Raw genomic sequence first — 27,280 nt, forward strand, 5'->3', positions numbered from 1 at the left:
GGGGAGGGGAAGTGTGGTATTCCAATAACTTGAAGACCACTCAGGCAGGCAGTGGGAGAAACCTGCATGGAAGAAAAGAGTCTGTAAGGAGAAAGCCCTGGGAGACAGTGCTCAGCTTCTGAAGCAGAGAAGAAGTCTGCAGGCCTGAGAGAAGGAGTAAAGACCAGGGAACTTCAGTGTAGCCCAATAGGGATAGAAAAACCATCTCAACAAACTGTTCATTTGGATTTTCAGTTAGACTTTTATTGGCCTGGAAGGGGACTGAACTGAAAGGTGCCCTGGCAGGAGGGCTGGGCTACAAAAGAATCAGAACACTGCAGAACCAGGTTGGCTGACAATAGGGGGCGCTAGAGTGGACAGGCCCCAGCACTGCTGCATCTTGGCTTGAGGGGGTTCTCTGCCCCATGGCCTCCATTACAGTGTGGCTGCTCTGTGGCTCTCTGTTAGCTGTAGTATGGTATTTGACAGTCTCCTACACCCACTTATGGTCCCCAGTTTGCACCTGCTCCTCAGGAGACACAAGCACCCAGAGCTCCTCAGTTTTATTTCATTTGCAAAAATCTAACTGACTGTTGCCTGTTTTAAGCTGGTCTGAGAAGAAAGCTCCAAAAGCTTCCAGAAAAACTATGTGGACTTGCTCATCCAAAAGAAATAACCAAAGACCGCAGCCAGAATTTCGTGGCTCTTGTAGGGTTTTACAAAATCCTGTACACAGATTTGTGGGGTTGAAACACTTTGAAAATAATGCTGCTGTTAGTTGGTGAGGATAATGTGGTGTCACATTGCTGGGGTGAGACTGTATTGCCACTGCTCTGCAGAGGAACAAAGAACTTTATTCTCCAGTGCTGTTTGTCCAGCACTTTTCACCGGTGCTAAGACTACTTCTAAATGGAGGAGAAAAGAGCTAAATAAAGATATGGGAAATAGGTGATGTGATTTCTACCAGGCTCTAGGGGAATCACCAGCTTGATTAGTGTTCGTGTCACACACAGGGGCGGCTCTAGGCATTTTGCTGCCCCAAGGACGGCAGGCAGGCTGCCTTCGGCGGCTTACCTGCAGAGAGTCCGCTGGTCCCGCGGCTTCGGCGGACCTCCCGCAGGCGTGCAGCCGTGGGACCAGCAGACCCTCCACAGGCAAGCTGCTGAAGGCAGCCTGCCTGCTGTCCTCGCGGCGACCGGCAGAGCGCCCCCGGTGGTTTGCCGCCCCAAGCACGCGCTTGGCATGCTGGTGCCTGGAGTCACCCCTGGTCACACAGCTACACTGCTTCAGTAAATTAGATTATTTTTATATCTGTATTAAACAGTGTGGTGCATAGTACACTCGTATAGCATAGATAGTTCCACATATATCTTCTAGTGAGTCTGCAATAAACAAAGTCTATGAATATTTACATCCAGCTGGAGTAGATCTATGTCCCTAGCTGAAATGTGTGACCAAAGTAATAACATATGCTAGAACAGGGCTTAGCATACTAATGATGATGCATGTGTTTGATTGTCTTGGAGTAGCATCCTCTGATATATAGATACAGGTTCTCTGGAGGGCAGTGCAAAGGGTCTGTAAACCATCCCTATCTCCTCGTCTCGGGATTCTCCTGGTGTGAGGCGGTTGCTGGCTTGAGTAGACCAGTGTAGAAAGGGAGTTAGGGACAGGGAAAGCAGGGGATGTGGCTTGACAGTACTGCACTCCGGCAATCTCTGGCTGGCAGACAGCCTCTTGTTGTGCTGGCTGGCCATGGACAGCAGAGCAGACTGCACCACAGCATGCCAGAGAACCAGTCCCAGAATAAGAGAACTTCTTTTGGCTACTTTGCTCTCCTACCTTCACCTCATGCACTTCATGATCTGGTTCCCAGCGAGATGTTGTGCATGTATTTGTTAAACTTCATAAAAGCACCAGAAGTCAATGAAAGGAGGGGTTGTCATGGCAAGTGAAGTGGTGTAACTTCGAAAAATTCAAGTTTCTGGCTATCTGAATATCTTAAAAAATAGTGAATTGGCAGTGGAGTCTTTCCTCTCTAGAGTTGTTTGAATCATGTGATAGTAGTTACAAGTCTTTGTCCCTGATCCTCTGGCTGGCAATTCAAAGGTGGCTTAACAATACCTTTGTACTCTGCTGGTCTCTGGGATGCAGCCCTGGCACTAGCCAGAGCTACCTCAGGACTGCTGTCACTTGCCCCCGGCTAACAGTCCCCCAGGGATCCTTTATGTCAGCTGAAAACTGCCAGAGTAGAGCAGTGCTCTAGCTACAGCCACTCTCCATGGCAATGCTTCCTATATCGGGGCAGCAAGTGGGTGGTATAGAACCAGCCATATGAGCTCTACCCCATCCAGAAGTCTCCAGTTGGCTAGTGTTAGCTGCTTGTCATCCAGCAGAATGGCACAAAGCAAGACAGGAATAAGGCTGGGAATATGGCCTATTACCATTTTTTTATTTTGTATTGTTCTATATGAAATGAGATGATGGCCTCAGTCTTGTTCCTAGAAGACATCTGCCTGCATGACAAGTAGCGATAGATACACAGCCAAAGCTTCAGAGTTCATGTTCAAGTTAGATAAACAATCACAAGTTTGGATGTACACCTGATCCTCTTGAGTCTGCAAAATTCAGCAAGAAATGTCAGGAGAATGGTCACGCTCCTTGTGGCATTTTTTTTTCTCCCTTCTTGTTTTAATGAGAATTCAGAAGCGCTAAGTTATCAAAATGCTTCAGAACCTGAAATAATTTTTTTAAAAGAAGTTGGTTCTAAAGATGGCCCAGGTGCCGGAGTTTCTTATGTTTTCTGAATCAGATCACCATCCCCAATCCCACCTTTCACCTGTGTTGAGAATCTTGCCAGAGAAGCTGAAGAGGAAATAGCTGTAGAGCTGTTCTCAGAGGAATTCCTCCCCATACTCCAGCTGAAGGACATTGGTGGCGCAGGACGATGTGTAGAAGCTTGGCTTGATGTCTGTCCATCTGTCTTTCCTTCCAGGTTCTTGTATTCTATTGATAAAACAGAAGATTACAGCACCCAGGGCAGTCTGTGTAGCACTTTTTATGAGTACTGAATTAATTTTTATATATATATATATATATAATATATATATATATATATATATATATATAATCTTCAGCTGGTGTAAATGGGCCTAACTCTGTTGGCCTCTATGCCACTTTATATCGCCTAAGGATGTGGCTCCAAGTTTCCGGGGATGTTATTTCTGGAATATACTCCCAGTGTTATTTTACCTTAGAGACTTGTTTCAAGTTCTGTGATCCTCTAGAGATAATTTGTAAATGCTATTTTTAATTAGCTTGAGAGCAGGTAGATAGGAAAATTGGCTGAAACCCCAGAAGATAAAAGCACTTTGGGGGGGAAGGTAATTTACTTAAATTGCCTTTGGTCTGGCAGAAAGAAAGGGAAATGGGTTAGACCAGGCTGGGGAATAAATACTAGGAGCCAAAACTTTTTTTTTGTTTTATAATGCACAGTTTTTACTGTTAAGTGATCTGATGAGTATGCGTGGAGTGGGGAGAGAAGAAGCCATGTTGGGGTGGAGAAATTTTACTTTCCCTTCTAAGGAAAAAATTGTGGCAGATGTTGCAGATAGAAAACCAATGTCCAGCAGTCAGGGTCATAGGGTGGAGATTTAATTCTTGGCTTCTGGCTTCTGTCAATATCTGTGGAGCAGTCATGGAGGAACATGTAAGAGCAACATCAAGTGTGGGTTTGCATGTTTATACATAACTAACTAATAGTACCACCTTTGCAGTTTCCCCACAACAGATTATTCCTGTTCTTGCAAAAGCACCATTTGCATGGGGGTGGGGAAGAGGATCCTGCCTGGGGCTGCTGTCAGCTATGAAATGGGCATACATTAGATCTGCTCTGCATACCTATTTAGGGGAGACATTTGTGGAGCCTCAGAATTTGCCTGTTTTTACGATGAGGCTTTGTAAGCTGAACCAAATGGTGTACAGGAACTAAATTATTCACTCATTTTTTAAACATATTGAAATGTGCGTAGAAACTAAACAAAAGCAGTATGTTAAGGGCTTTCACTTTTGTTCTGAAAGAGTTTTATTATATCTGACACCCACCAAGAAGAGCAGCAGAAGGCTTTGAGTTATGCCCAAAACCCCTTCTGTGTTTGCAAGAAAGGAGGTAAAGTGCAGCAAGTCTGGAACCAAACTAGTTTTTCTATGCCAAGGTTTAGGATTTCCATTTATTTCCCTATCACATTGTGCAATCTGCACAGGGATGCAGCTGTACAGCTCTGTGTCCAACTCAATGAAAAAAGCCTCACAAATCATGAGGAGTAAATATATTGAACAAGCAGTAGATGTACACAGACAAACAGTTTATTCCTAGGGTCACAGCTCACTGGAACTCATTCCAGAGAAAGTTTTGATCTCATCCAAAGACAGTGAATCGAGAAAACAAGCTGCAATTCCTATCTGTGGGCTTAACAAACATCCCAGGAGACCCAGTGTAGTATCAGTGAAGAGAGCATACTGATGAAATTGGTATATGACTTACCTCCTCAAGGTTGTTCTTCCATTTTACTTGTCATGGACAATTGAGCCAATGCTATGTAAAAAGCGAAAGATGACAAATTTGCATAAACCACATTTTGCACACCGGATGAAACTACTAGTTGAGGAAAAGAGTTCACTGGAGTGAGGGGAAGGGGAGACCTAGGAATGAGAGTCTGTGTGGAGGATGTCTGGGGTCACTTAAGTTTTGGGAAACCCACAAAATGTGGGTCCCCAGTCTACATCATGTTATTGGCAGAAAAGGAGCTTTTATTTTAAAAGGTGAGAGATGGGCTTAATGGCCAAATTTTGATTTAGGTTTCAAGCTCCTCAGAGTTTGGGGTGTTCAGAGCCACAGTTCTGGATCAGCTTGTTCAGGAGATAAGACTGATTTACAAAATTCAGATTCCTATCTTGGGCATTCCCCATGTTTGGGAGCCTTATCTGTGGTTTTGGTTCAGGCAAGTCATTTTCTGCTAATCATATCGTATTTACACAACAGGATAGGAAAGGAACCCTGAAACTCCTCCTTCCAGGGACATTTTTCACATTGAGTGATCAGCACAAGGCCGGTTTACAATTCTTACAGTCAGTGCAGAACCTCTCCTTCCGGCCCCCAATGCCACGTCCACCACCTTTCTCAACATGGTGAAGCTTTACCCTTAACCTAAGGTCAGACTTTTACATTTATTTTATTTTTCCCTTGCAGGAATAAGATAAAAATTAGAGCTGGTTGGAACAGAGGGTGTGTCTCATAACATAAGATTGGCCGTACTGGGTCAGACCAATGGCCCATCTAGACCAGTATCCTGTCTTCCAACAGTGGCCAGTGCCAGAGGCTTCAGAGGAAATGAACAGAACAGGGCAAATATGGAGTGATCTATCCCCAGTTTCTGACAGTTGGAGGTTTAGGGATACCCACAGCATGGGATTGGATCCTTGACCATCTTAGTTAATAAACATTGATGGACCTATCCTCCACCTGTCCCCCCATAGTCATCTCTTTTTTCTAAGCAGAACAGTCTCAGTCTTTTTCATCTCTCCTCATATGGAAGCTGTTCCATATCATTAATCATTTTTATTGCTCTTCTCTGTACATTTTCTAATTTTAATGTATCTTTTTTTGAGATGGGGTAACCAGAATTACATGCAGTACTCAAGGTGTGGAAGTACCATAGATTTATATAATGACATTATAATATTTTCTGTCTTTTTCTCTCTCCCTTTCCTAATGGTTCCTAACATTCTGTTCGCTTTCTTGACTGCTGCTGCACACTCAGCAGATGTTTTCGGAAGGCTATCCACAATGACTCTTAGATCACTTTTTTTAATCATAACACCTAAAAAGAATGGTTCAGAGATGTGGGAATCTCCTTCATATCCTCTCCAGTGAAGACCAATGCAAATAAGTTATTTAGCTTCTCTGCAACAGCCTTGACATCCTTAATCATCCAGTGGCCCAACTGGTTGTTTGGCAGGCTTCCTACTTCAGATGTATTTAAAATTGATTTGCTCCCTAAGAGTCCCTGGATAATATGCATCCTGGGAGATGTAGTCTAGCCAGAGAGCCATACAGGAGCATAAAGTGTATCAGCTAGAACTCCCATGATGCACTGGGGTGTCATTCTGAATAAAAAATATTTTAATGTTTGGGGTTTTTTTTGATGAAATATTGAAATTTTCCACAGGAAGTTAACACTTCTCATGGGAAAAAATTGTAGTTGACAATCCAATTTTCCAATGAAAAACAGTACAGATGGAAAATTTTTGACCAGCACTAATAAACATAAGATCAGAGCTATATTTTTAAAAGTCTATGCTACCCTCAAGGATGCTTCATGAGAAAGCTGGGCCCAAATCAAGATCCCTAAAATGAGGCTGAATTAGGGCTGTTGACTAATTGCAGTTAACTCACACGATTAACTGAAAAAAATTAATCACGATTAATTAATCAGTTTTAATCGCATTGTTAAACAATAGAATACCAACTGAAATGTATTAAATATTTTTGGATATTTTTCTACATTTTCAAGTATATTGATTTCAATTACAACACAGAATACCAAGTGTACAGTGCTCACTTTATATTAATATTTTTATTACAAATATTTTCACTGTAAAAATTATGAGCAAAAGAAACAGTATTTTTCAATTCACCTCATAGAAGTACTGTAGTGCAATCTCTTTGTTGTGAAAGTATAACTTACAAATGTAGATTTTTTTGTTATATAGCTGCACTCAAAAACAAAACAATGTAAAACTTCAGAGCCTACAAGTCTGCTCAGTCCTACTTCTTGTTCAGCCAATTGCTAAGAGAAACAAGTTTGTTTACATTTACAGGAGATAATGCTACCCTCTTCTTATTTACAATGTCATGAGAAACTGAGGACAGGTATTGGCATAACATTTTTGTAGCTGACATTGCAAAGTATTGACATGCCAAATATGCTAAACATTCATATGCCCCTTCATGCTTCGTCCACCATTCCAGAGGACATACTTCCTTGCTGATGACGCTCATTAAAAAAATAATGCACTAATTAAATCTGTGACTGAACTCCTTGGGGGAGAATTGTATGTCCCCTTCTCTGTTTTACCTGCGTTTTGCCATATATGTCATGTTATAGCAGTCTTGGATGATGGCCCAGCACACGTTGTTCATTTTAAGAACACTTTCACTGCAGATTTGACAAAACGCAAACAAGGTACCCATGTAAGATTTCTAAAGATAGCTACAACACTCTACTCAAGGTTTAAGAATCTGAAATGCCTTCCAAAATCTGAGAGGGTCAAGGTGGGGAGCATGCTTTCAGAAGTTTTAAAAGAGCAACAGTCTGATGTGGAAACTACAGAACCCAAACTACTAAAAAAGAAAATCAACCTTCTGCTGATGGCATCTGACTCAGATAATGAAAATGAACTGGCATCAGTCTGCACTGCTTTGGATTGTTATCGAGCAGAACCTCTCAGCATAGATGCATGTCCTCTGGAATGGTGGTTGAATCATGAAGGGACATATGAATCTTTAGCACATCTGGCGCGTAAGTATTTTGTGATGCCTGCTACAACAGTAAAAGACGGTTACTCACCTTTGTAACTGTTGTTCTTCGAGATGTGTTGCTCATATCCATTCCAGTTAGGTATGCGTGCACCACGTGCACGTTCGTTGGAAGATTTTTACCCTATCAACACTTGGTGGGTCGTCTGGGCGCCCTCTAGAGTAGGGGAAGGAGGGCGGGTTTGGAATGGATATGAGCAACACATCTCGAAGAACAACAGTTACAAAAGTGAGTAACCGTCTTTTCTTCTTCGAGTGCTTGCTCATATCCATTCCAGTTAGGTGATTCCCAAGCCTTACCTAGGCGGTGGGGTCGGAGTGAGATGTGGCAGAATGCAAAACTGCTGAGCCAAAGGCTGCATCATCTCTTGACTGTTGAACCAGAGCATAATGCGAAGCAAAAGTGTGGACCGAGGACCAGGTAGCTGCGTGATATATCTCCTGGATAGATACACGAGCCAGGACGGCGGCAGATGAAGCCTGAGCTCTGGCAGAATGCGTGGTGATGTGGCTTGGGGAAATATGAGCCAAATCATAACAAGTGCGGATGCACGCTGTCACCCAAGATGAGAACCTCTGAGAGGAAACAGGTAGGCCTTTCATTCAGTCTGCTACCACGACAAAGAGTTGGGACGTTTTACGAAATGGTTTTGTCTGCTCAATATAAAATGCAAGCGCTCTATGGACGTCCAGGGAGTGCAATTGTTGCTCCCGTTGCGTTGAGTGTGGCTTCAGGAAGAAGACCAGGAGAAAGATGTCCTGGTTAACATGAAAGGCTGAAACCACCTTAGGGAGGAATGCTGGGTGTGGTCGCAACTGCACCTTGTCCTTGTGGAACACAGTGTACGGCGGATCCACTGTAAGAGCCCTAAGCTCAGAGACTCATCTGGCCGATGTAATGGCTACGAGGAAAGCTGTCTTCCAAGACAGGTATAGTAGCGAGCAGGTTGCTAACGGCTCGAATGGGGGAGACAGAAGTCTAGTTAAAACCAGGTTGAGATCCCAGGTTGGGGCTGGGCGGCGTACTTGAGGGTATAAGCGCTCCAAGCCCTTGAGGAACCTCGAAGCCATAGGGTGTGAGAACACGGAACAGCCACCTTCGCCTGGGTGGAAGGTAGAGATGGCTGCCAAGTGTACCCTCAGTGATGATACTGCTAGGCCCTGCTGTTTGAGAGACCAGAGGTAGTCCAAAATAGAGGGGATCGAGACCTCAGTGGGAGTAAGATTAAGCGTTTCGCACCAGCAGGAGAAATGCTTCCACTTGGCCAGGTACGTTGACCGGTGGAAGGCTTCCTGCTACCCAGGAGAACTTGTCGTACTGATTCAGAGCAATGTAACTCTGACTGGTTTAGCCACACAGCAGCCACGCCGTGAGGTGAAGAGCCTGCAAGTCTGGGTGGCGAAGTCTGCCGTGGTCCTGAGTTATAAGGTCTGAGTGGAGTGACAGGGTACTTGGGTTGGCTATCGACAGGTCGAGCAACGTGGTGTACCAGTGCTGCCTGGGCCACACTGGAGCAATCGTGATGATGCGCGCCCTATCCCTTCGGAGTTTCAGCAGGACCTTGTGAACCAGTCGGAATGGTGAGAAGGCATAAAGGAGCTGGCTCTTCCACGGCATCAGGAAAGTGTCCGAGATCGATCCCGGGGAGAGACCTTGAAAGGAGCAGAACATCCGGCATTTCCTGTTCTCGTGGGAAGTGAACAGGTCTATGTGGGGAAATCCCCACTTCTGGAAAACAGAATGCATAACGTCCAGGCGGATCGACCACTCGTGAGACAGGAAAGACCTGCTGAGTCAATCCGCCAGAGTGTTCCGAACGCCTGGGAGAAAGGATGCTACCAGATCTATCGAGTGGGCCATGCAAAAGTCCCAGAGTTGGATGGCCTCCTGACAAAGGGGGGAGGACTGTGTCCCTCCCTGTTCGTTTATGTAGTACATGGCCGTTGTGTTGTCTATAAACACTGAGACACAACGGCCTCGCAACTGTTGCTGGAACGCCTGGCATGCCAGGCGGACTGCTCTCAGTTCTTGGACATTTATGTGTAATGCCTTTGGTCTTCTCAGGAGCTGGCCTTGTGTATGAAGGTGACCGAGATGAGCACCCCAGTCGAGAGATGATACGTCCGTCGTCATGGACATTGAGGGTTGGGGCGGATGGAACGGCATCCCTGCACACACCAGGGAGGGAGTTAGCCACCATTCTAAGGAGCCTAGGGTGCTGGGGGAATGATGACTATCGTGTCTATTAGGCCCCTACCCGGGCGGTATACCGAGTTGAGCCAAACTTGGAGAGGATGGAGGCGGAGCCTGACGTGTTTTGTTACAAACATGCAGGCAGCCATGTGACCCAGGAGACCAGACAAGTGTGAGCCGAGGTCGTTGGGAAATTCTATAGACCTCGGATGATTGTTGCCATCACCCGAAACCACGGCTGTGGTAAGCAGGCTCTGGCTAGATTGGAGTCCAAGATAGCTCCTATAAACTCTAACCTCTGCGTGGGAACCAGAGTGGATTTTTCTATATTGATCATCAGGCCTAGATGTGTGAATAGGTCCTTGATGATGCCCACATGCTGAGTGACTTGTGTCTCGGAGGCCCCTCAGATGAGCCAATCGTCCAGATACGGAAAAACGTGTATCCGACATCGGCAGAGGTAGGCGGCGACTACGACCATACACTTTGTAAATACCCTTGGGGCTGTAGAAAGGCCGAACGGCAGGACTGTAAACTGGAAGTGCTGACGGTTGGCTACAAAGCGGAGGTATCTCCTGTGCGGAGGAAAGATGGTGATGTGAAAGTACGCATCCTTCATATCGAGGGCGGCATGCCAGTCTCCAGGATCCAAGGACGGGATAATGGTCCCCAGGGATACTATGTGGAACTTCAACTTTATCATAAACTGGTTGAGTCCTCGCAGGTCTAGGATAGGTCTGAGACCTCCCTTCGACTTGGGGATTAGGAAATAATGGGAGTAAAACCCCTTGCCCCTTTCATCCATCGGTACCTCCTCTATAGCTCCTATGGCGAGGAGCATCTGCACCTCTTGAAAGAGGAATTGCTCGTGAGAGGGGTTCCTGAAGAGGGACAGGGTTGGAGGGTGGGAGGGCGGGGTTGAAATAAATTGGAGGTGGTACCCATACTCCACCGTGCGTAGGACCCAGCGATCTGAAGTTAACTGGGACCACGCAGGGAGGAAGTAGGAGAGACGGTTGGAGAAGGGAGGAGAGGGATCCTGGCCTGTAACTGGTATGCCGCCCTCGGGGGCACCTTCAAAAGTTCGTCTTTGGTCCCGGTGGTGGTTTCGAGGGACCTTGATTTTGGCCCCCTTGGGGTCCTGACGGTCGTCTGCAACCACCTCGGCTGCGCCGCCTGCCAAAGTCCTGTCTTTGTCTAGGCACAGTGTGTGGGCGGTGAGGCTGGGGACGGAAAGGCCTGCGTTGGGTCACCGGCGTATGCATGCCGAGAGAGCGCATTATGACCCTGTTGTCCTTCAGGCTTTGCAGCCTGGGGTCAGTCTTCTCTCAGAAGAGGCCTTTACCATCAAATGGCAAGTCCTGAATGGTATACTGCAGCTCCGGTGGGAGGTTTGAAACCTGAAGCCATGAGATGCGCCTCATGGCAACACCCCGAGGCCAGAGTCCTGGCTGCTGAGTCTGCTGCATCCAATGAGGCCTGGAGGGAAGTTCTGGTCACCTTTTTCCCTTCCTCCAAGAGGGCAGCGAACTCTTGGTGGGAGTCTTGAGGGAGAAGCTCTGTAAACTTACCCACTGCCACCCAGGTGTTATAATTATAGCGGCTAAGCAAGGCTTGTTGATTTGCCACTTGGAGCGGTAGGGCCCCTGCCGAGTACACGTTGCGGCCGAGTAGGTCCATTCACCTAGCCTCCTTCGATTTCGAGGCTGGCGCCTGCTGTCTGTAGCATTCCCTCTCAATAACGGACTGGATGACTAGTGAGCAGGGAGGAGGATGGACATGCAAGTACTCGTACCCTTTAGAGGGCACCATATATTTACGCTCGACTCTCCTGGCCGCAGGAGGGATAGCGGCAGGGGACTGTCATATAGTATCGGCATTTGCCTGGATGGTCCGAATAAACGGGTAGGGCCACTCTAGTGGGGGCATCCGCCGATAGAATGTCCACTACCGGGTCCTCTACCTCTGGGACCTCCTCCACCTGGAGATTCATATTGAGTGCTACCCTCCTTAGGAAGTCCTGATGGGCTCTCAGGTCGACTGGAGGAGGGCCTGAGGAGGATATTCCTGCCACTGCCTCATCTGGAGAAGAGGAAGAGGAGATGCCGGCGACGATCGGGTCCTGTGTGACCTGTTGCTCTTGGGCGACCTCCTGCTCCAGTGGAACCTGGGAGTCTGGTGGGTGAACTGGGGCTTCCTCTGCAGCAGTTGGAGGGGGACGGCTAACCGTTGCTTCTGGCACTCTGTGCTCTGATGAGACAGAGCGGGACGGAACTACTGGTACGCCTTGGGCCTGGTGGTACGCCCAAGGTATCCAGAAAGACCACTGATGGGGTCCTTGGTCCTGGGCTTGGGTCTCTTGGAAGACTCTGGTGGGCACATCAGAATCACGGTCCTGAGCATAAGAGCTGTCCACGTGGGAGGACACTGATGCATGTCTGGATGGCCATGGAGGTGCTGAAAAGCCCTGGGTGGAGTCTCTGTCTCTAGCGGACCTTGCTGTACTTGGCACTGGGGACAGGTACCGGGAGGCATACCGGTACCGGGAACGAGATCGGGACCTGCGACCGGAGCGGTGCCAGGAGGTTGACCGAGATCTCGAAGCTCGATGTCGAGAGTGGCTACGGGAGTCACGGTGCCTGGAGTGGTGCTGGGAGCTGGAACGGTGCCGAGAGTAGCGGGCCGGTGAACAGGATACCGACCGGTGCCGCGAGTGTGACTGGTACCGAGGAGGAGAATGGTATCGGGACTGCGAGCGGCGTTGGGAGCGGGAGCACCGACGGGACCTGGAACGTCTGCGGGACCGTGATCGTGAACGGTGCCACTCTGCTGTGCCGACAGAGGATGGTCTTATCAAGGTAGGCTTGCCGATAGACTGTATTACCCGCACCAGCGGTGCCGGGGGTCGAGGAAGCATTGACTCTGTCATGGCAATCAGATCCTTCGCCGTTGAGAATGTCTCTGGCGTGAATGGAATAGTAAGCTCAACCACAGCTCGCACTGGGGAGCTGACAGGCACCGGATTTGATGGCCTTGTGGGACCGGAATCGACGATGCCGACGTCGTCGGCGCTGTGGCAGGTGTCAGTGTTGGGTAATCCGACTTAGATGAGCTCTCTGGCTGCGGTGCAGGTGGCACGGAAGCAGCAGGAGTCTTAGGCTTTCTCGACCTCAGGGAGAGGGAGCGGTGCCGAGTCAACTTCGGTGCTGACGACGGCTGGTGCCGAGAGGCCTTGGCAGTACTGGTGCAGTCCAGTGCCGAGGAGGTGCTTCTGCCCGCCGATTGACCAGCGCTCAGTGCCGAAGGCGGAGCGGTAAAAGCCACCTCCATGAGGAGCTGCTTTAGCCAAAAGTCCCGCTCCTTTTTTGTTCTTGGCTTAAAAGCCTTGCAAATGCAACACTTATCTGTCAGGTGAGATTCCCCGAGGCACTTAAGGCAGGAGTCGTGTGGATCTCCTGTCGGCATTGGCTTATGACAGGCCGAGCACGGTTTGAAACCCAGTGAACCGGGCATGGACCCTGGCACCGGGTGCGGGGAAGGGGCTAATCCCCGAACCCCTCTTAACTATATACTAACTATGAACAATAAAAATTAACTATAACTATATAACTTTGAACTAGATGTAAGCAGAGTCAGGATAAGCTCTACACTGACATCTGGTGGAAAGAAGTTCAGAGAGTGTATTTGCATAGGCACGCCCACCCTATCCCAGACTCCCAAGCTGTGGGATTGCTTGGTGACAAATTGCTCACCCTCAGTTGGGTGGTACTGGCTAGACATGGGACATGGGTTCCAAAACCCAGAGAATTGAGAGAGGTTGGGAACAGGTATCTGTGCCTGGTGGTGCAGTCTCCTTGTGGAGCTAGAAGCACCAGTTGCACCCTCTCCTCTCTCCACTGTGGAATGTCAGAGTTGATTTTTTTTATTCTCTCAAGAATCTAAATACAGGTTACTGAGCTGAACGCCCTTTGGGCTAATGGTGCACTAGCACTGGGGCTCCCCCACTAAGAGCTGAAATCACTAAGAGTGGAAATCACAAAAAAGCTGAAATGACTGAGCTGAGCATTGTGCTAACTAGTGGGGGAGCCTGAAGATATGCTGTGGAACAGAGCAGCTGGTGGAGTGGAGCAGTTGCGGGGACGGCTGGTGGCAGCAGAGCGGAGTAGCTGTGGGATGGGTGGAGCGGCCCACAGAGTGAGCAGAGCCGAGCAGTTTTGCAGAGCAGCTCATGGAGCAGAGCAGCTGGTGGAGCGGAGCAGTTCCTGAGGATGGCTGGAGGAGCAGAGTGGAGCAGCTGGTAAAGTGGAGCAGTTTGTGGAGAAGGCGGAAGCAGAACCCACGGAGAGGCAGGGCAGTTGGCCCCGGACCACGTAAGGTGCCCCTTTCTACCCAGGCTGGGGGGGGACCTCTACAGATAGACTCTCGAACTCTGGGGTGGCATTGACCAGAGACTTTTGGGTTGTTGGACTTTGGGGTGATTGGACTTAAAACCCTAAGCGGAAAAAGGACAGTGGCAAACGTACTTGGAGGTGGGTTTTGTTTATGGTTTGTGTTATAACCCTGTTTGTGGTGTTTCTCCAATGGGATGCCGCATTGATTCCTTCCTTTATTAAAAAAGATTTTGCTACACTCAGACTCCGTGCTTGCGAGAGGGGAAGTATTGCCTCCTAGAGGCGCCCAGGGGGGTGTGGTATGTGAGTGTCCCAGGTCACTGGGTGGGGGCTCGAGCCGGTTATGCATTGTGTTACTGAAACGGAACCCCTGGATACTGAACCCGGCCCTTGTTGCTGCCAACTAGAGGGGCAGAAGGGTTACATATATATACAACAAAATAACTAGAGAACTACAAGTAGCTAGGGAGGTGGAGGTCAGTAAAACCGCATTCCACTGTTCCAACGACCAACACGGGCGGTAAGAAGGAACTGAGGGGCGGTTGGGTCGGCAGCGGTATATATCCGGCGCCATGGCAGCGCCACTCCAGGGGGCACCCAGCCGACCCACCGAGTGTTGCTAGGGTAAAAATCTTCCAATGAACGTGCACGCGGTGCCTGCACACCTAACTGGAATGGATATGAGCAAGCACTCAAAGAAGAACATGCCAACGCCTGTTCTCACTTTCATGTGACACTGTAAACAAGAAGTGGGCAGCATTATCTCCTGCAAATGTAAACAAACTTGTTTGTCTGAGTGATTGGCTGAACAAGAAGTAGAACTGAGTGGACTTGCAAGCTCTAAAATTTTACATTGTTTTATTTTTGAATACAGTTATTTTTGTACATAATTCTACATTTGTAAGTTCAATTTTCATGATAAAGAGATTGCACTACAGTACTTGTATTAGGTCAAATGAAAAATACTATTTCTTTTGGGGGTTTTTTACAGCACAAATACTAATAATAAAAAATAAATATAAAGTGAGCACTGTACACTTTGTATTCTGTGTTTTAATTGAAATCAATAGATTTGAAAATGTAGAAAACATCCCAAAATATTTAAATAAACGGTATTCTATTATTAACAGTGTGATTAATTGCTATTATTTTTTTTTATTGCTTGACTGCTCTAGCCTGAACCAAAGCCCCAGGTAAGAACACTCATAAAGTCAAAGAAGATCATCTCCAGATGCTCTTTGCAGATGCTCACTCTCTTTATAATGAGCTAACTCAGAACCTTGGAGAAAATTCAGGTCTGGAATTGCTATTTCATCTTCAAGCCAATGGAAGCAGGGGCAGGCTCCTGAACTTCACAGCTTGGACCTAATTATACTGTATTCTCAGCATGTTAGAAGATTCCTAATTTAATTACATTCCTTTGCAGCTTCTCCATTACACTCAAGGTTTAGCACCAACAGGAGTTGTAAAGAAAGGGTAGTGTAATTGATAACAGATGAGATTAAAAATGTCATCCTTAAAGAGAAAACAAAAGCAATGTAACACATTTATTCATTACGAAAGAATTGCATGTTTGTAGCCTAACATCACTCTGTGAACTATTAATAACCCTGTTACTTGTCAGGCCCCATGCCAGTGCCGCCTCCTGGCAAGAAAGTGTCGGCACGTGCCCAGCCTCAGTTTCTCCCCTTCTCTGGGTCACTGCTAATACTCCTCAAATACTCTCCTGGGCAGAGGATCCCTTGTCATGGGATAATTAATTTATTACCTGGCTCAAGGATTTAAACTCAAGTGCCATACAGTAACTCAAACCACCTCATGCTCTGCCACTTTTTTCACTCTTGACTTTCTTCAGGCTCCAGTCTTCCTTGAAACAATGGAATAACAATGTCCACCCACCCTGGGCTTAATAAAAGTCTCATGTCCCTCTTGGATTCTTTCCCAGCTCCCTGCCCTTTGTACAGGATAGTTGCCACAGGGGCACTCCCCTGGTCTTTCTCTTGCTCCAGTGTCTCCTTCTCCCGCTACCCAGGCATCCTGGCTTGTAGCCAGTATCCCTTTTCTAGGGAGCAGTGAAAGCTCCATGTTTGTTCTCTTGATCCCTTTACCGATTTGTCCATGTTCCTTCCAATATAGTCCAATTGGGAGTCAGTGGATCAGTCACAGGTGCACTGGCCTCTTCCTTCTTAAGGGGGCAGTGCCACCTTGTGACAATCCGCATTTTACAAATGGAGAAACTGAGGCACAGAGAGGTTAAATAAATTGCCCAGTGATCAAGTGGCAGAGGTGAGAATAAAATCCAGCAATCTGACCCCTAAGACCAAATTCTCAGCTGATGTAAATGGTTGCAGTTTATTTACATGAGCTGAGGATCTGGAACCTAGTCTTCTGTTCTTACTATCTCATACAAGGTGTTGCATTTATAAATGACTGATGCTGCAAAGTGCTGAGCACCACCTGGGTGGGGTGTGTGTGTGTGTGTGTGCGCGCGCGGAGGAACACTACAACTTCCATTGGAATTCCAGGCCCTTTTTTCCACTCGGGAGGTTCTTCTCACTTTATAGGATTGAGCCATAACTTGTAAAGTACTTTGGGGTCCTTTATGATGAAAAGCGTCTACATAACTGTAATGTAAGATGTTATCAGCTTTGTGAATACATTACCTTTATTTCATTATCACTTGGAGATTTAATAAACAGGGTGACTACTCCATTCTTAACCTTCATCTAAAATGAAAAAAGGCAACCCACCTTTTAAAGTTGCCAGTTTGCTCTGATCAATTACTCCTGTAGAAAGGCCCTTTGTGTTCTTTTTGTAGTCCATGTAGATTCCTCCATTGGGCAGGAGAGTGAGATAATTAATTTATAGCATCAGATCCATCAATCAGGCTGATGTCTGTCTACTTGTTCTCTGTGCTTACCCCAAGTTTTACAAGAATTACCCTAATGACAGGAAAAAACCATCTTAATATGGAGATGAGCTGTATCAGTGTGATCATAGCCTACTCATATCCACTCCCAAGTGAGGTCACTAGATCCAGGAGTACTGAAAACTGGTCTACACTATGAAGTTAAGTCAATGTCAGTTACCTTGTGTCAACCTAGTTGTGCATGTATCTACACTCACATTTGTCTCCTGCTGCTGTGAAAGCCCATTATAGCAATGTAGTAACAACACCTCACTGGACAGCATTGAGCCATAGTTGATGCACCGAGGTTGACAGAGTGCCAATGTAGACACTGCATGACCTATGTCAACCCTAACAATCCTCCAGCAGCTCTCCCCCAATGCCTCTGTAAAGATCCATGGGACTAGAACCCAGGTCTGTGGAGCCTAGGACTGCTGATATTGCCACTAGGAGGCCATGTAGAGCTAGATCCAAGGAGGACTGTGTAGATTAGGCATAGCAGGAAGTACTGCCCAAAGAATTCAGAATGACAGCACCCTGTGGCCTTCTGATTAGCCCATGCTCACTATTTAACCTGGGATGGTAGCCCAGGAAGCTATCTGAGAAACCATGCAGACTTCTGGTCTGCTGTGAATCCAGACCTCGCATCACTTTCTGATTGCTAGTCTATGACCCCAGCCTGACTCTGACCCTGGCTCTATCCTTCTGATTCCAGCCTGGTAATTACCTGATTGCTGGTCTCTGACCCCAGCCTGACTCTGATCCTGATTCTTGCCTGTTGATGTCAGTTCTAGTGATTACTCTGAGCCCTGCTCATTGACTGCTGCCTTGTGGCTGCCTCTTGACACCAACCCAGCCGTAACTGCTAGGCCAGATTACCTATGCCCTGGACCCTCACAGTCTGATGTTGACCACTGTGGTATGTGAACTCCACAGCCTAGGAGACATGGAGTCCCGAAGCTCTCACCCTGCCCCTACTTAAAATCCCTGCATATTTTTGGAATGACATTTCCTGATGGTTCAGCTTGGCAAGCACAACTTGCAGCTCTCTCTTGTTGTGTGCAACTGACCAATTGACCATACTGGCCACACACTCCTGCCTGGAGTAGACAGGAGATATTGGAGCTCTGGGGCAGTGAGAAGAAGAAGCTGTGCAGCCACAGTTATGATGCAGTTGTAGAAATGTGAACATCTACAAGCGGATTGTATGGGGCCTTTAGGTGAAGGGGTATGACTGGGATCAGAAGCAATGCTGCATGAGGGGGCCATTTGGGGAATGGGGGTAAAAATCTGGGGATTGGTCCTGCTTTGAGCAGGGGGTTGGACTAGATGACCTTCTGAGGTCCCTTCCAAGCCTAATATTCTATGATTCTATGAAAGCTAAGGAACTGTGGCAGGCATAGCAGAAGACTAGGGAGGCCAACAGTTGATCTGGTACCAAGCTGCTGACCAGCCGATTTTACAATGAGCTGCATGCTATATTTGGTGGAGACTCCACCAGCACCCTGCAGAGCACTTTGGGTACCTCCAAGGAGCCCAAGATACAGACCCTGCTGTGAATAGTGAGGAGGAGAAGGAGGAGGTGGTAGGGGACATATGACCAGGGAATCCAGCTATCCTGTGAACCAGAATCTGTTCAAGACTCTACCGTTTAATCAGTCTTGGCCGCTGAGCACAGGTGAGCCCAGTGCAGGGGAATTAACCTCTGGTAAGTGTGTGAATGCATTTCCCATTGCAATGTTTAAATGTCCAGATGGTGCCTGACCCCAAAGTAGCAGGACACAGATATCGACTTTTCATTGTTTTACTTGTACTGGAAGAGATAGTGATTGTCAACTGCTCTTCATTCCCCAGGGTGGGCATGTGGAGCAGGTTGTTTATGTGCACAGAGATGTCCCTTGTATCCTCCTGAGTCATCTTGATGAAACTGTCTTGGAGGTACTCTGCAATGCTAGGGATTCTGGGGATGGCAGCCTTATTTCTTCCTCTGCATTAGGATATTTTCCCCTGCCAGTGTGCAATGACTTCGGAAAGCACCATTGCCATACACGGGGTAACTGAACTCACAGGATTAGTGACAAACAGTGTAATTATTATAAATGTACAGCAAGCACAACAAAATTCATAGGTGCATTAACAGACAGTGTTATATTCATTGATGTACACCAAACACAATACAATTCCTAACAGCCCCCAAAACTTCAGGGCCAGGTACAGCACAGTCAACCATACCATGTTATTGTGGCTGACTATTAAAGCACTCTTTCAATCCTCCTGCTGCTGCATAGCTCAGCACTGAGCTCTTCTGATTGCCCTTGTGTCTGGCTCTTCAAACTCATCAGACAGCCATTCCACCTTTACCCTCAACTTTTCTCCTTTGCCTCACAGATATTGTGCAGGACACAACAGGCAGCTATCATCACTGGGATACTTTTTCTGACTCAGATCCAATCTTATGAGTAGATTTGTAGACTTTAAGGCCAGAAAAGACCACCATGATCATCTAATCTGAGATCCTGCACATTGCAAGCTCCATAACCTCACCCACCCACTCCTGTAATAGACCCAGAACCTCTGGTTGACATACTGAATTCCTCAAATCATGATTTAAAGATTTCATGTTACGAAGAATCTGCCATTTACAATGTAAACAACACTAACGTCCCTTCAATCTACTGAGAGCACATTCAACAGTCATTCTGCAGCTGCTGAGCCAGTAGTTGAATTTTTCCTTGCTGCTGTCAAGTTGGCTGGTGTATGGCTTTGTGAGCCAGGGAAACAAGGGGTATGCTGGGTCCTGCAGGATCACTTTTAACATTTCAACATCACCAATGGAAATCCACAAGTCAAGAAAGAATGTCCCTGCTTGCAGCTTTCTGAACAGTCCTATGTTCTTAAAGATGACAGCATCATGCATCTCCCCTGACCTGCCAATATTGATGTTGGTGAAGCATCTCTGGTGATCCACCAACACTTGCATAACCCCAGAAAAGCAGCCCTTTCTGTTGTTGTACTGTGTGACAAGATGGGCTGGGGCCAAAATAGGGATGTGTGTGTCATATATTGCCCCACTGCAGTTCTGGAACCCCACTGCTGCAAATCCAACACTAGGTCCTGCACACTGCCCAGAGTCACAGTGCTGTGAAGTAGGAGACAATAGCCCTACATAGTTGCACGACAATGGTTCTCTCTGTGAATTTTCTCACTCCAAATTTTCTCAATCACTGACCAATAGCAATCCAGCATTGCAAGCTTCCACGGAGTGCTTCCCACTCATTTTGCAACTGTCAGTGCAGTTCTCAGTCTGGTGTCCCTGTCCTAAAAGGTTGGAGTGAGCTGAGCACACTGATCCAAGAATGTGGCATTACACATCCAAAAGTCCTGCAGCCACTGCTAGTCATCCCAAACCCACACTACAGTGTGATCTCACCAATTGGTACATGTTTCTCAGGCCCAGAAGCAGCTCTCCACCATCTGCCACTGCTCTGTGAATGCCACCAACAACCTTGAATTGTTTTTTGCTGTGTCCCCCAGCAATGTGCCCTCCATGGACTCATGAGGTCCCCTGCTGCTGCAGCGATTCTTCCTGCGGCTCTGCAGATACTGGAGGATCATTTGTCCCCCTTTTGGAATGCAATAGTGCAGAGCTGCAAAGGCTCCATGTTTCAGTCAGAGAGGGCGAACAGCGCCGCATGGGACTGTGGGATTTTTTAAAATGATGTGAAAACTATGGGATGGAAAAGGGTACATGATAGGAACTTGATACCTTGCTCCCAGTTACCCCTGCCAACTCATTTCTGTCCCCTCATACATTGCCAAAATGTCCCAAAAGGCAGTGCTGTGGGCGATGGCAAGTTGTACACTGGGTTACCTCCCCAGGGTGTACCCCATGATGCATCACCACAAGCACTCCTAGTGAGTACACACAGCACTGATGCAAGGAGACAAGTATGCAGGAATGATCTAATTGCAGCAGATGTCAGAACTATTGTTTGAGTGTATTGTGTGACAATATAATGATCTTGAACCATCAGCCTGATGCTTTCATGATGCTCTTTGACACTGTGTCAAGTATCAGAGGGTAGCCGTGTTAGTCTGGATCTGTAAAAGCAGCAAAGAATCCTGTGGCACCTTATAGACTAACAGACGTTTTGGAGCATGAGCTTTCGTGGGTGAATACCCACTTCCTCAGATGCATCTGAGGAAGTGGGTATTCACCCACGAAAGCTCATGCTCCAAAACATCTGTTAGTCTATAAGGTGCCACAGGATTCTTTGCTGCTCTTTGACACTGTCATTTTAAGGATGGAGTCCAGTACAACCCAAACGTAGAAATATTTTAAAAGCATCATATCAAAGTGTCATGGGGATCATTGGGGTCAATTTTTGCTTAAATAAAAAGTGATGTCGTGAATTTAACTGAAAAATATTCCCATTTAATATCTATGAGCTCTTATTATTAGGCCATATTGTAAGATATATTAAAGTACAGGTAAAGTGCTGTTAGAAATTGATGAAGAGACAGAAAACCAAATGCAAAATAAATAGTACATTTTCACTGTGGTGAAAGAGTAATAGTGGAGTGCCCTGAGAATCTGTGTACAGTAACTCCTCACTTAATGTTGTAGTTATGTTCCTGAAAATTTTCTTCTTTAAGCGAAACGATGCTAAGTGAATCCAATTTCCCCATAAGATTTAATGTAAATGAGGGGGTTAGGTTCCAGGGAAATTTTTTTCACCAGACAAAAGACTATATTCTGTGTATTCACACACACACACACACACACACACCACACACACACACACACACACACACACACACACACACACGAGTATAAGTTTTAAACAAACAATTTACTACTGGTACACAGTGATGATGATTGTGAAGCTGGGTTGAGGTGGAGGAGTCAGAGGGTGGGATATTTCCCAAGGAATGCCTTGCTGCTAAATGATGAACTAGCATTTGGCTGAGCCCTCAAGGGTTAACTGGGGTTGTTAATGTAGCCTCACTCTACAAGGCAGACATTTTGATAGCAGATGAAATTTACTGTTGTAAAATGCAAGATAATGAACTTTGGAAGAAACAAGTTAACTGCTCTTAACCATTGCTGAGTTCTAAATTAATTGTAACCACTCAGGAAAAATACTTGGTCACCGTGGACAGCTCAGTGAAAATCTCTGCTTAATGTACAGCAGCAGTCAAAAAGGTAAATCATGTTAGGACATATAAGGAAGTGGATAGAAAATAATAGGAGTTCTATTTTGGGGGGTTTGTTAATTTCATTTTGGGATGGGTTATTTTTAGCAATTTTGAGTTTTATGTAGTAGTTTGGGGGCTTTCTATTTGTAATACAGTGTACTGAGTAATCTCTTTATAATGTTCTTTAGTGCACTTCAACATAACACTGTTTCAAACAGCACTATGTTAAAGCACACTAAGGGTATGTCTACGCTACCCGCCGGATTGGCGAACAGCGATCGATCCAGCAGAGATCAATTTATCGCATCTAGTCTAGATGTGATAAATCGACCCCCAAGCACTCCCCCGTTGACTCCTGTACTCCATTGCCACGAGAGGTGCCGGCAGAGTTGACAGGGGAGCAGCAGCAGTCGACTCACCACAGTGAAGACACCGCAGTAAGTCAATCTAAGTACGTTGACTTCAGCTACGTTATTCACGTAGCTGAAGTTGCGTAACTTAGATCGATTCCCCCCTGCCCCTGCCCCAGTGTAGACCAGGCCTTAGGAATGGTTAGTGCACACCATCTGGGTCTACACAGATCAATTAATTTGCAATGCATTAGTGCACTTCAGAAATCACACTCCCATAATCCACACTACTGCTCCATGTAGACTAGACAAACACTTATATACAAATAACCATTTCCAGTGTTTTCCTGGTGTTTATTGGATAAACACTTCTTTCTTTCTTACTTTCTTTAGATCAAAGGTGCTATGGTTTCATTCACAGATAAACCAATATTGTGACCACATCTAGTATGCTGTATTCAATCCCGGTCATCTTATCTCAGAAAAAATACTGCAGAAAGAGATGGGTCCAGAGATGGTAATTTAAATGATTAGATGAAAAGTTTTAAATTGAAAAGATTCAATTTTGTGGTTTAGAGATGAATAAAAGGAAACATGAGAGAAAGAAAATAAATTATGCTATAAAGAAGGTAAATAGTATGTTCCTATTTATCCTTTCTCCTGATATATGAAACAAAGGGACATTAAATAAAATTAAAATTAAAAACAAATAAATGGAAACTCTTCCCCTCAATGCATAATTAATCTGTGGAACTCAATGCTAAAAGATGCATTTGAGGCCAAGAGTTATCCTATGAGGATGTTATTCCATAATTGTCCACTATAGTGTTTCTTGTATCCTTCTTTGAAACATCTGGACTGGTACTGGCCACTCCCATTCATGGGATACTGGACTAGATGGGCAAGTAGTTTGCCTTGCTATTAGAATTCCAGTGTTCCTAAATTCAGTCTTGGATTCCACAGCCCAACATAAAAAGATGCACATTTTCACAAAAGAGAATACTTTCCACTCTATAATGTTATGTAATGGGTGTGTTTGTGTCTAAAAATATTCTATAGCCGAAAGGGATCATAAAAGACTAGCTGCATGCCAAGGTACCTGCCAATGGGCAGTTTTGTTTTAGGGTTGTTGGTTTTTGTTTAAATCCCTGTAGGTAGTTGATCATAAACCAGACCTGGGGATTGGATTATAATAATAATTCTTTGCTCCTTTCATATGAGGATCTCAAACCACTGGAACAAGATTAATTAATAATTAGCCTCATAAACACCCTTATGAATTATATATTATTAAACTGAGGCACTGAGAAATTGTGCTACTTTCCCAAGGTTAGTTTTAGCACTCAGGATTCCACCTGACACCTACTCATCTTCTCTAACCACTAGGTCACCTCCTTTCAAAACACAATTTCTTCCTTATTCCTCTAGAGGATGTTTTTATCATGCAGCAATCCTAGACTCAGCTCCCACCTCTGTATGTACAAAAAAGTGACGTATGACCAAGATTTTTTCAGATGTGAAAAATCTGTGTTTCTTACAGTGTGCATTTTAAGTAAATAGTGGCGAGCTGGAGTTGCTCTGAACGTGTTATATGTGCACAAGGTTAGAAGCAGTGTTTCTCAGGGACTGGCAATCTCTTAAGGCCATATTCTGCCTTGTGTATGCAGACCTGTCCTCTGGAAAACTATTGGACCCACATGTGCACAGCCAAAGACAACATGCCTCTGATGGGGTTTTTGGAATCTTTTCAATAAGAAGCACAGTATAAGTCCGCAAACATTATTGCTAATAATGAACACAGAGCCTGAGCACAAAGCCCATATCAAAACTCCTATTGATCTCACCAGGGTATGAATTAAGGCTGTATATCCTATGCCAAGTGAGTGCTCTAGCATTATCATTGTAATGACTTCACACCTGTTTTCAATGGTCCAATAATTAGGTTTTAAATTTCCATATAATTATTTAAAGCAACAATCAAAGAATGCTTCTTAGCCGCCTTGGCTTCACCATTGATATATTTGTATACTGACTGGAAGCAGAAGTTCAGTTACAGATCACAAGGTCATGATGATATCAGCTTCTTGGCACAAAATTTTCGGTACAGTGGCAGAAATGTCAGTTCCTCTTCCAGTTTCAGTATGGAAAACAATAAATTAATTTGATATATAATCTTGTTAGAGTTTAATATATTGGTACATTTAAACATGCCATTGTTTTTCCCCAGTTCAGATCATTTTAGTTTTTGCAATATTTATTAATAATTTTCAAAGGTGATTGGTGATTTTTGGATGCCTCCATGGGGGCTTATCTGGAGATGCTTCAGAGGGGTCTGATTTTCAAAAGATGGGCACTCATCACTTTCTGAAAATGAAGTCTCTCTAAGATACCTAAAATTATTAGTCACTTTTGTCACCCACTAATATTAATATATTATTATTTTGCTTGATGCCTTTGAACTAGTGACCTTCAACTCATTCCATTGTCTAATGTCACTTAAAGGAGATAGAGGAGGTACTGGATGGCTCAAAGAATTGAGAAAGACTAAGATTTACCAATTTTACCTCTGAGAGGCTGCACAGAATTTCTCTCAGAACACATGTGACTAAAATGTCAATGAGTTGGTGGTCTTAACCCAGTTCCTAGTGAACAAATGTGCACAGAACTCACAACATGCTCCCAACTGGCTCCCTTGTGGCAGTCTCAGCAGAAGGACCAGCAACTGAATGGACAGTTGAATAATCTTTCCAGATCAGGGTTGAGGCAAATCATCTGATTGCCATGGCGAATATTTACATTGCTACTCTATCTGTTCTGTGGCTAAGGAAGACCTCAGTCTCCTGCACCATTCATGAGCCTTTCAATCATTAAGGGGAAAGAAAAATAAATTAACTAACTAAAGGCAATTTAGAGAGTATTGGTTTAATGCTATATGCACTTACTCCACCTCTAAAACTTACCAGGAATCTTGTTTTTCTTTTGCAGCCTAATTTAGGTGGAGTGATGTACATCGGTTCTTCTGCACCCACTGGCTCTGCTCTACAGAAGTACTTTGTCAATTCACCTTACATCTTCAGTCTGTCAACCCCGACTTCTTTTACACCCACCACTTTCTCTAACTTCTAACACAGGATCTATGAATAGGAGTATGTGTAGGAGGGGTGGAGGAGCTCCTTAATGCTCTGCAGCAAAAATAGTAAGGAGACTAGGTTGTTGAGTGACACTACAGAATTTAAATGTTGTTTCTGTGTAGACTGATATGTACCAGAAAGTTTGTTTCACTGACTATTATCATTACATTTTTATTGATTATATATTTGGAATGACTTATAATAGGGTGTATATAATATGTAAAACATTATATATAGAGTGTATATTATATATAATATTTTACATATTATTTATATAATCATTCTGTGTTTTAAAAGGGTGGGGGGAAGCATTTATCTACCAAAGCAAAAATCTTTAAAAAAATAACCATCTATTTTGGTTGCACAGTGGGGAAAGACGTTTAAAAGTATCTACAATGTAATAATTCTTATACTGTGATGATTTATTGTCTCCCTTTTACACAACTGTCAAATCCAGTGGAGGCAGCTGACATGAAAATGGGTAGGCAAAGTTGGCCCACAAAGGTGTCCTCAAGGCCAGCAGTGGGTAATGATCATACTATAATAGAATCAAAATAGGGTAGGCAAAACAGGATAGACTGTGACTGTACAGGTAAGAAGATTCCATTGGTCAAATCTATCCCCAGGACAGTGTTCATTGTTAACTAAAGATGAGTTTTAGATGCAAAAGGCAGATCCTAACTTGCTTCAGATTTGGGAATGTTGACATGCTGGCTTTTGATTCAGCCAGTTACAAGGATAGGAGTCTGCTTTAAAATTTTGGATCCATATATAGATGCAAATGTCCTCAAAATTTGGCATGTTTGGAGTCAAGTTTAATTTCATTTCCATCTCCAGTGAAAACAGGGAGAAACTTTTTCCACAGACATCCATCTCTTTTCTATTGTTTTAAAATCTAACCTAAGTTTCAGGATATTTTCCCACTGCCTGGATTATAAAATCACGAATTCTGAATACATGAATAACTCCCACCAAAAACAGCCTTCCAGAGCCTTTCTCAGTAGCCTGGTGGTGAGATATAGCCTGACATTGAGGAGCAGTGTCTGGTTTCCTGTTTACTAGATGGTAGAAAATGAAGGAAGAGTTTGTGAAGTTGGAGGCTGTATCCCCAGGGGAGTAATGTTGACCTATTGGCTCTTTAAATTGTAATGGTCAATCTGTGTAGCTACCAGGGCTGGCTCCAGGCACCAGGGCAGCAAGCAGGTGCTTGGGGCGGCCAACGGAGAGGGGCGGCACGTCCAGCTCTTTGACGGTGGCAGTAGAGCTGCTGCTGTAGTGCCACCAATCACAAAAACGCTGGAGCTGGCCCTGGTAGAAGAGAGGTTCACAAGCTGTGAGTTGGGACCTCCAAGAGATGAGGGGAAAGTCAGCTGAAATTGTCTGGGAGGAGGTGAATGAGTTCCCAGTCCCTGTCTTCCTCTGAAGTCAGATTTTTCTAAGCCACTTAAATCTGGATCCTCCTCAGATTTTACCACCCTGAGTCTCACAGGGTGGCCTACTTTGAAGGCCCCAGAAAGGATACTCGGATGAG

General features: G+C 45.3%; 1 protein-coding gene across 10 annotated transcripts in view; it reads left to right on the plus strand.

Moving 5' to 3' along the window:
- Positions 1-25,812, plus strand: part of LMNTD1 (lamin tail domain containing 1) — a 303,257-nt gene extending 277,445 nt beyond the window's left edge. For 4 of the 10 annotated variants that reach the window (XM_030541022.1, XM_030541065.1, XM_030541075.1 and 1 more), the window contains 2 exons: positions 5,021-5,190; positions 25,604-25,668. In XM_030541022.1, the coding sequence (XP_030396882.1) occupies positions 5,021-5,170 (150 nt within the window). In that variant the 3' untranslated portion in view covers positions 5,171-5,190; positions 25,604-25,668. Of the gene's footprint in view, positions 1-5,020; positions 5,191-23,011; positions 23,136-25,603 lie in introns of those variants that run through there. The other 6 variants (XM_030541054.1, XM_030541101.1, XM_030541033.1 and 3 more) reach the window with 5 other exon arrangements.
- The last annotated feature ends 1,468 nt before the right edge of the window (positions 25,813-27,280 follow it).

The sequence above is a fragment of the Gopherus evgoodei genome, chromosome 1, assembly GCF_007399415.2.
Source record: "Gopherus evgoodei ecotype Sinaloan lineage chromosome 1, rGopEvg1_v1.p, whole genome shotgun sequence".
In the NCBI taxonomy this organism is placed as follows: Eukaryota; Metazoa; Chordata; order Testudines; family Testudinidae; genus Gopherus; species Gopherus evgoodei.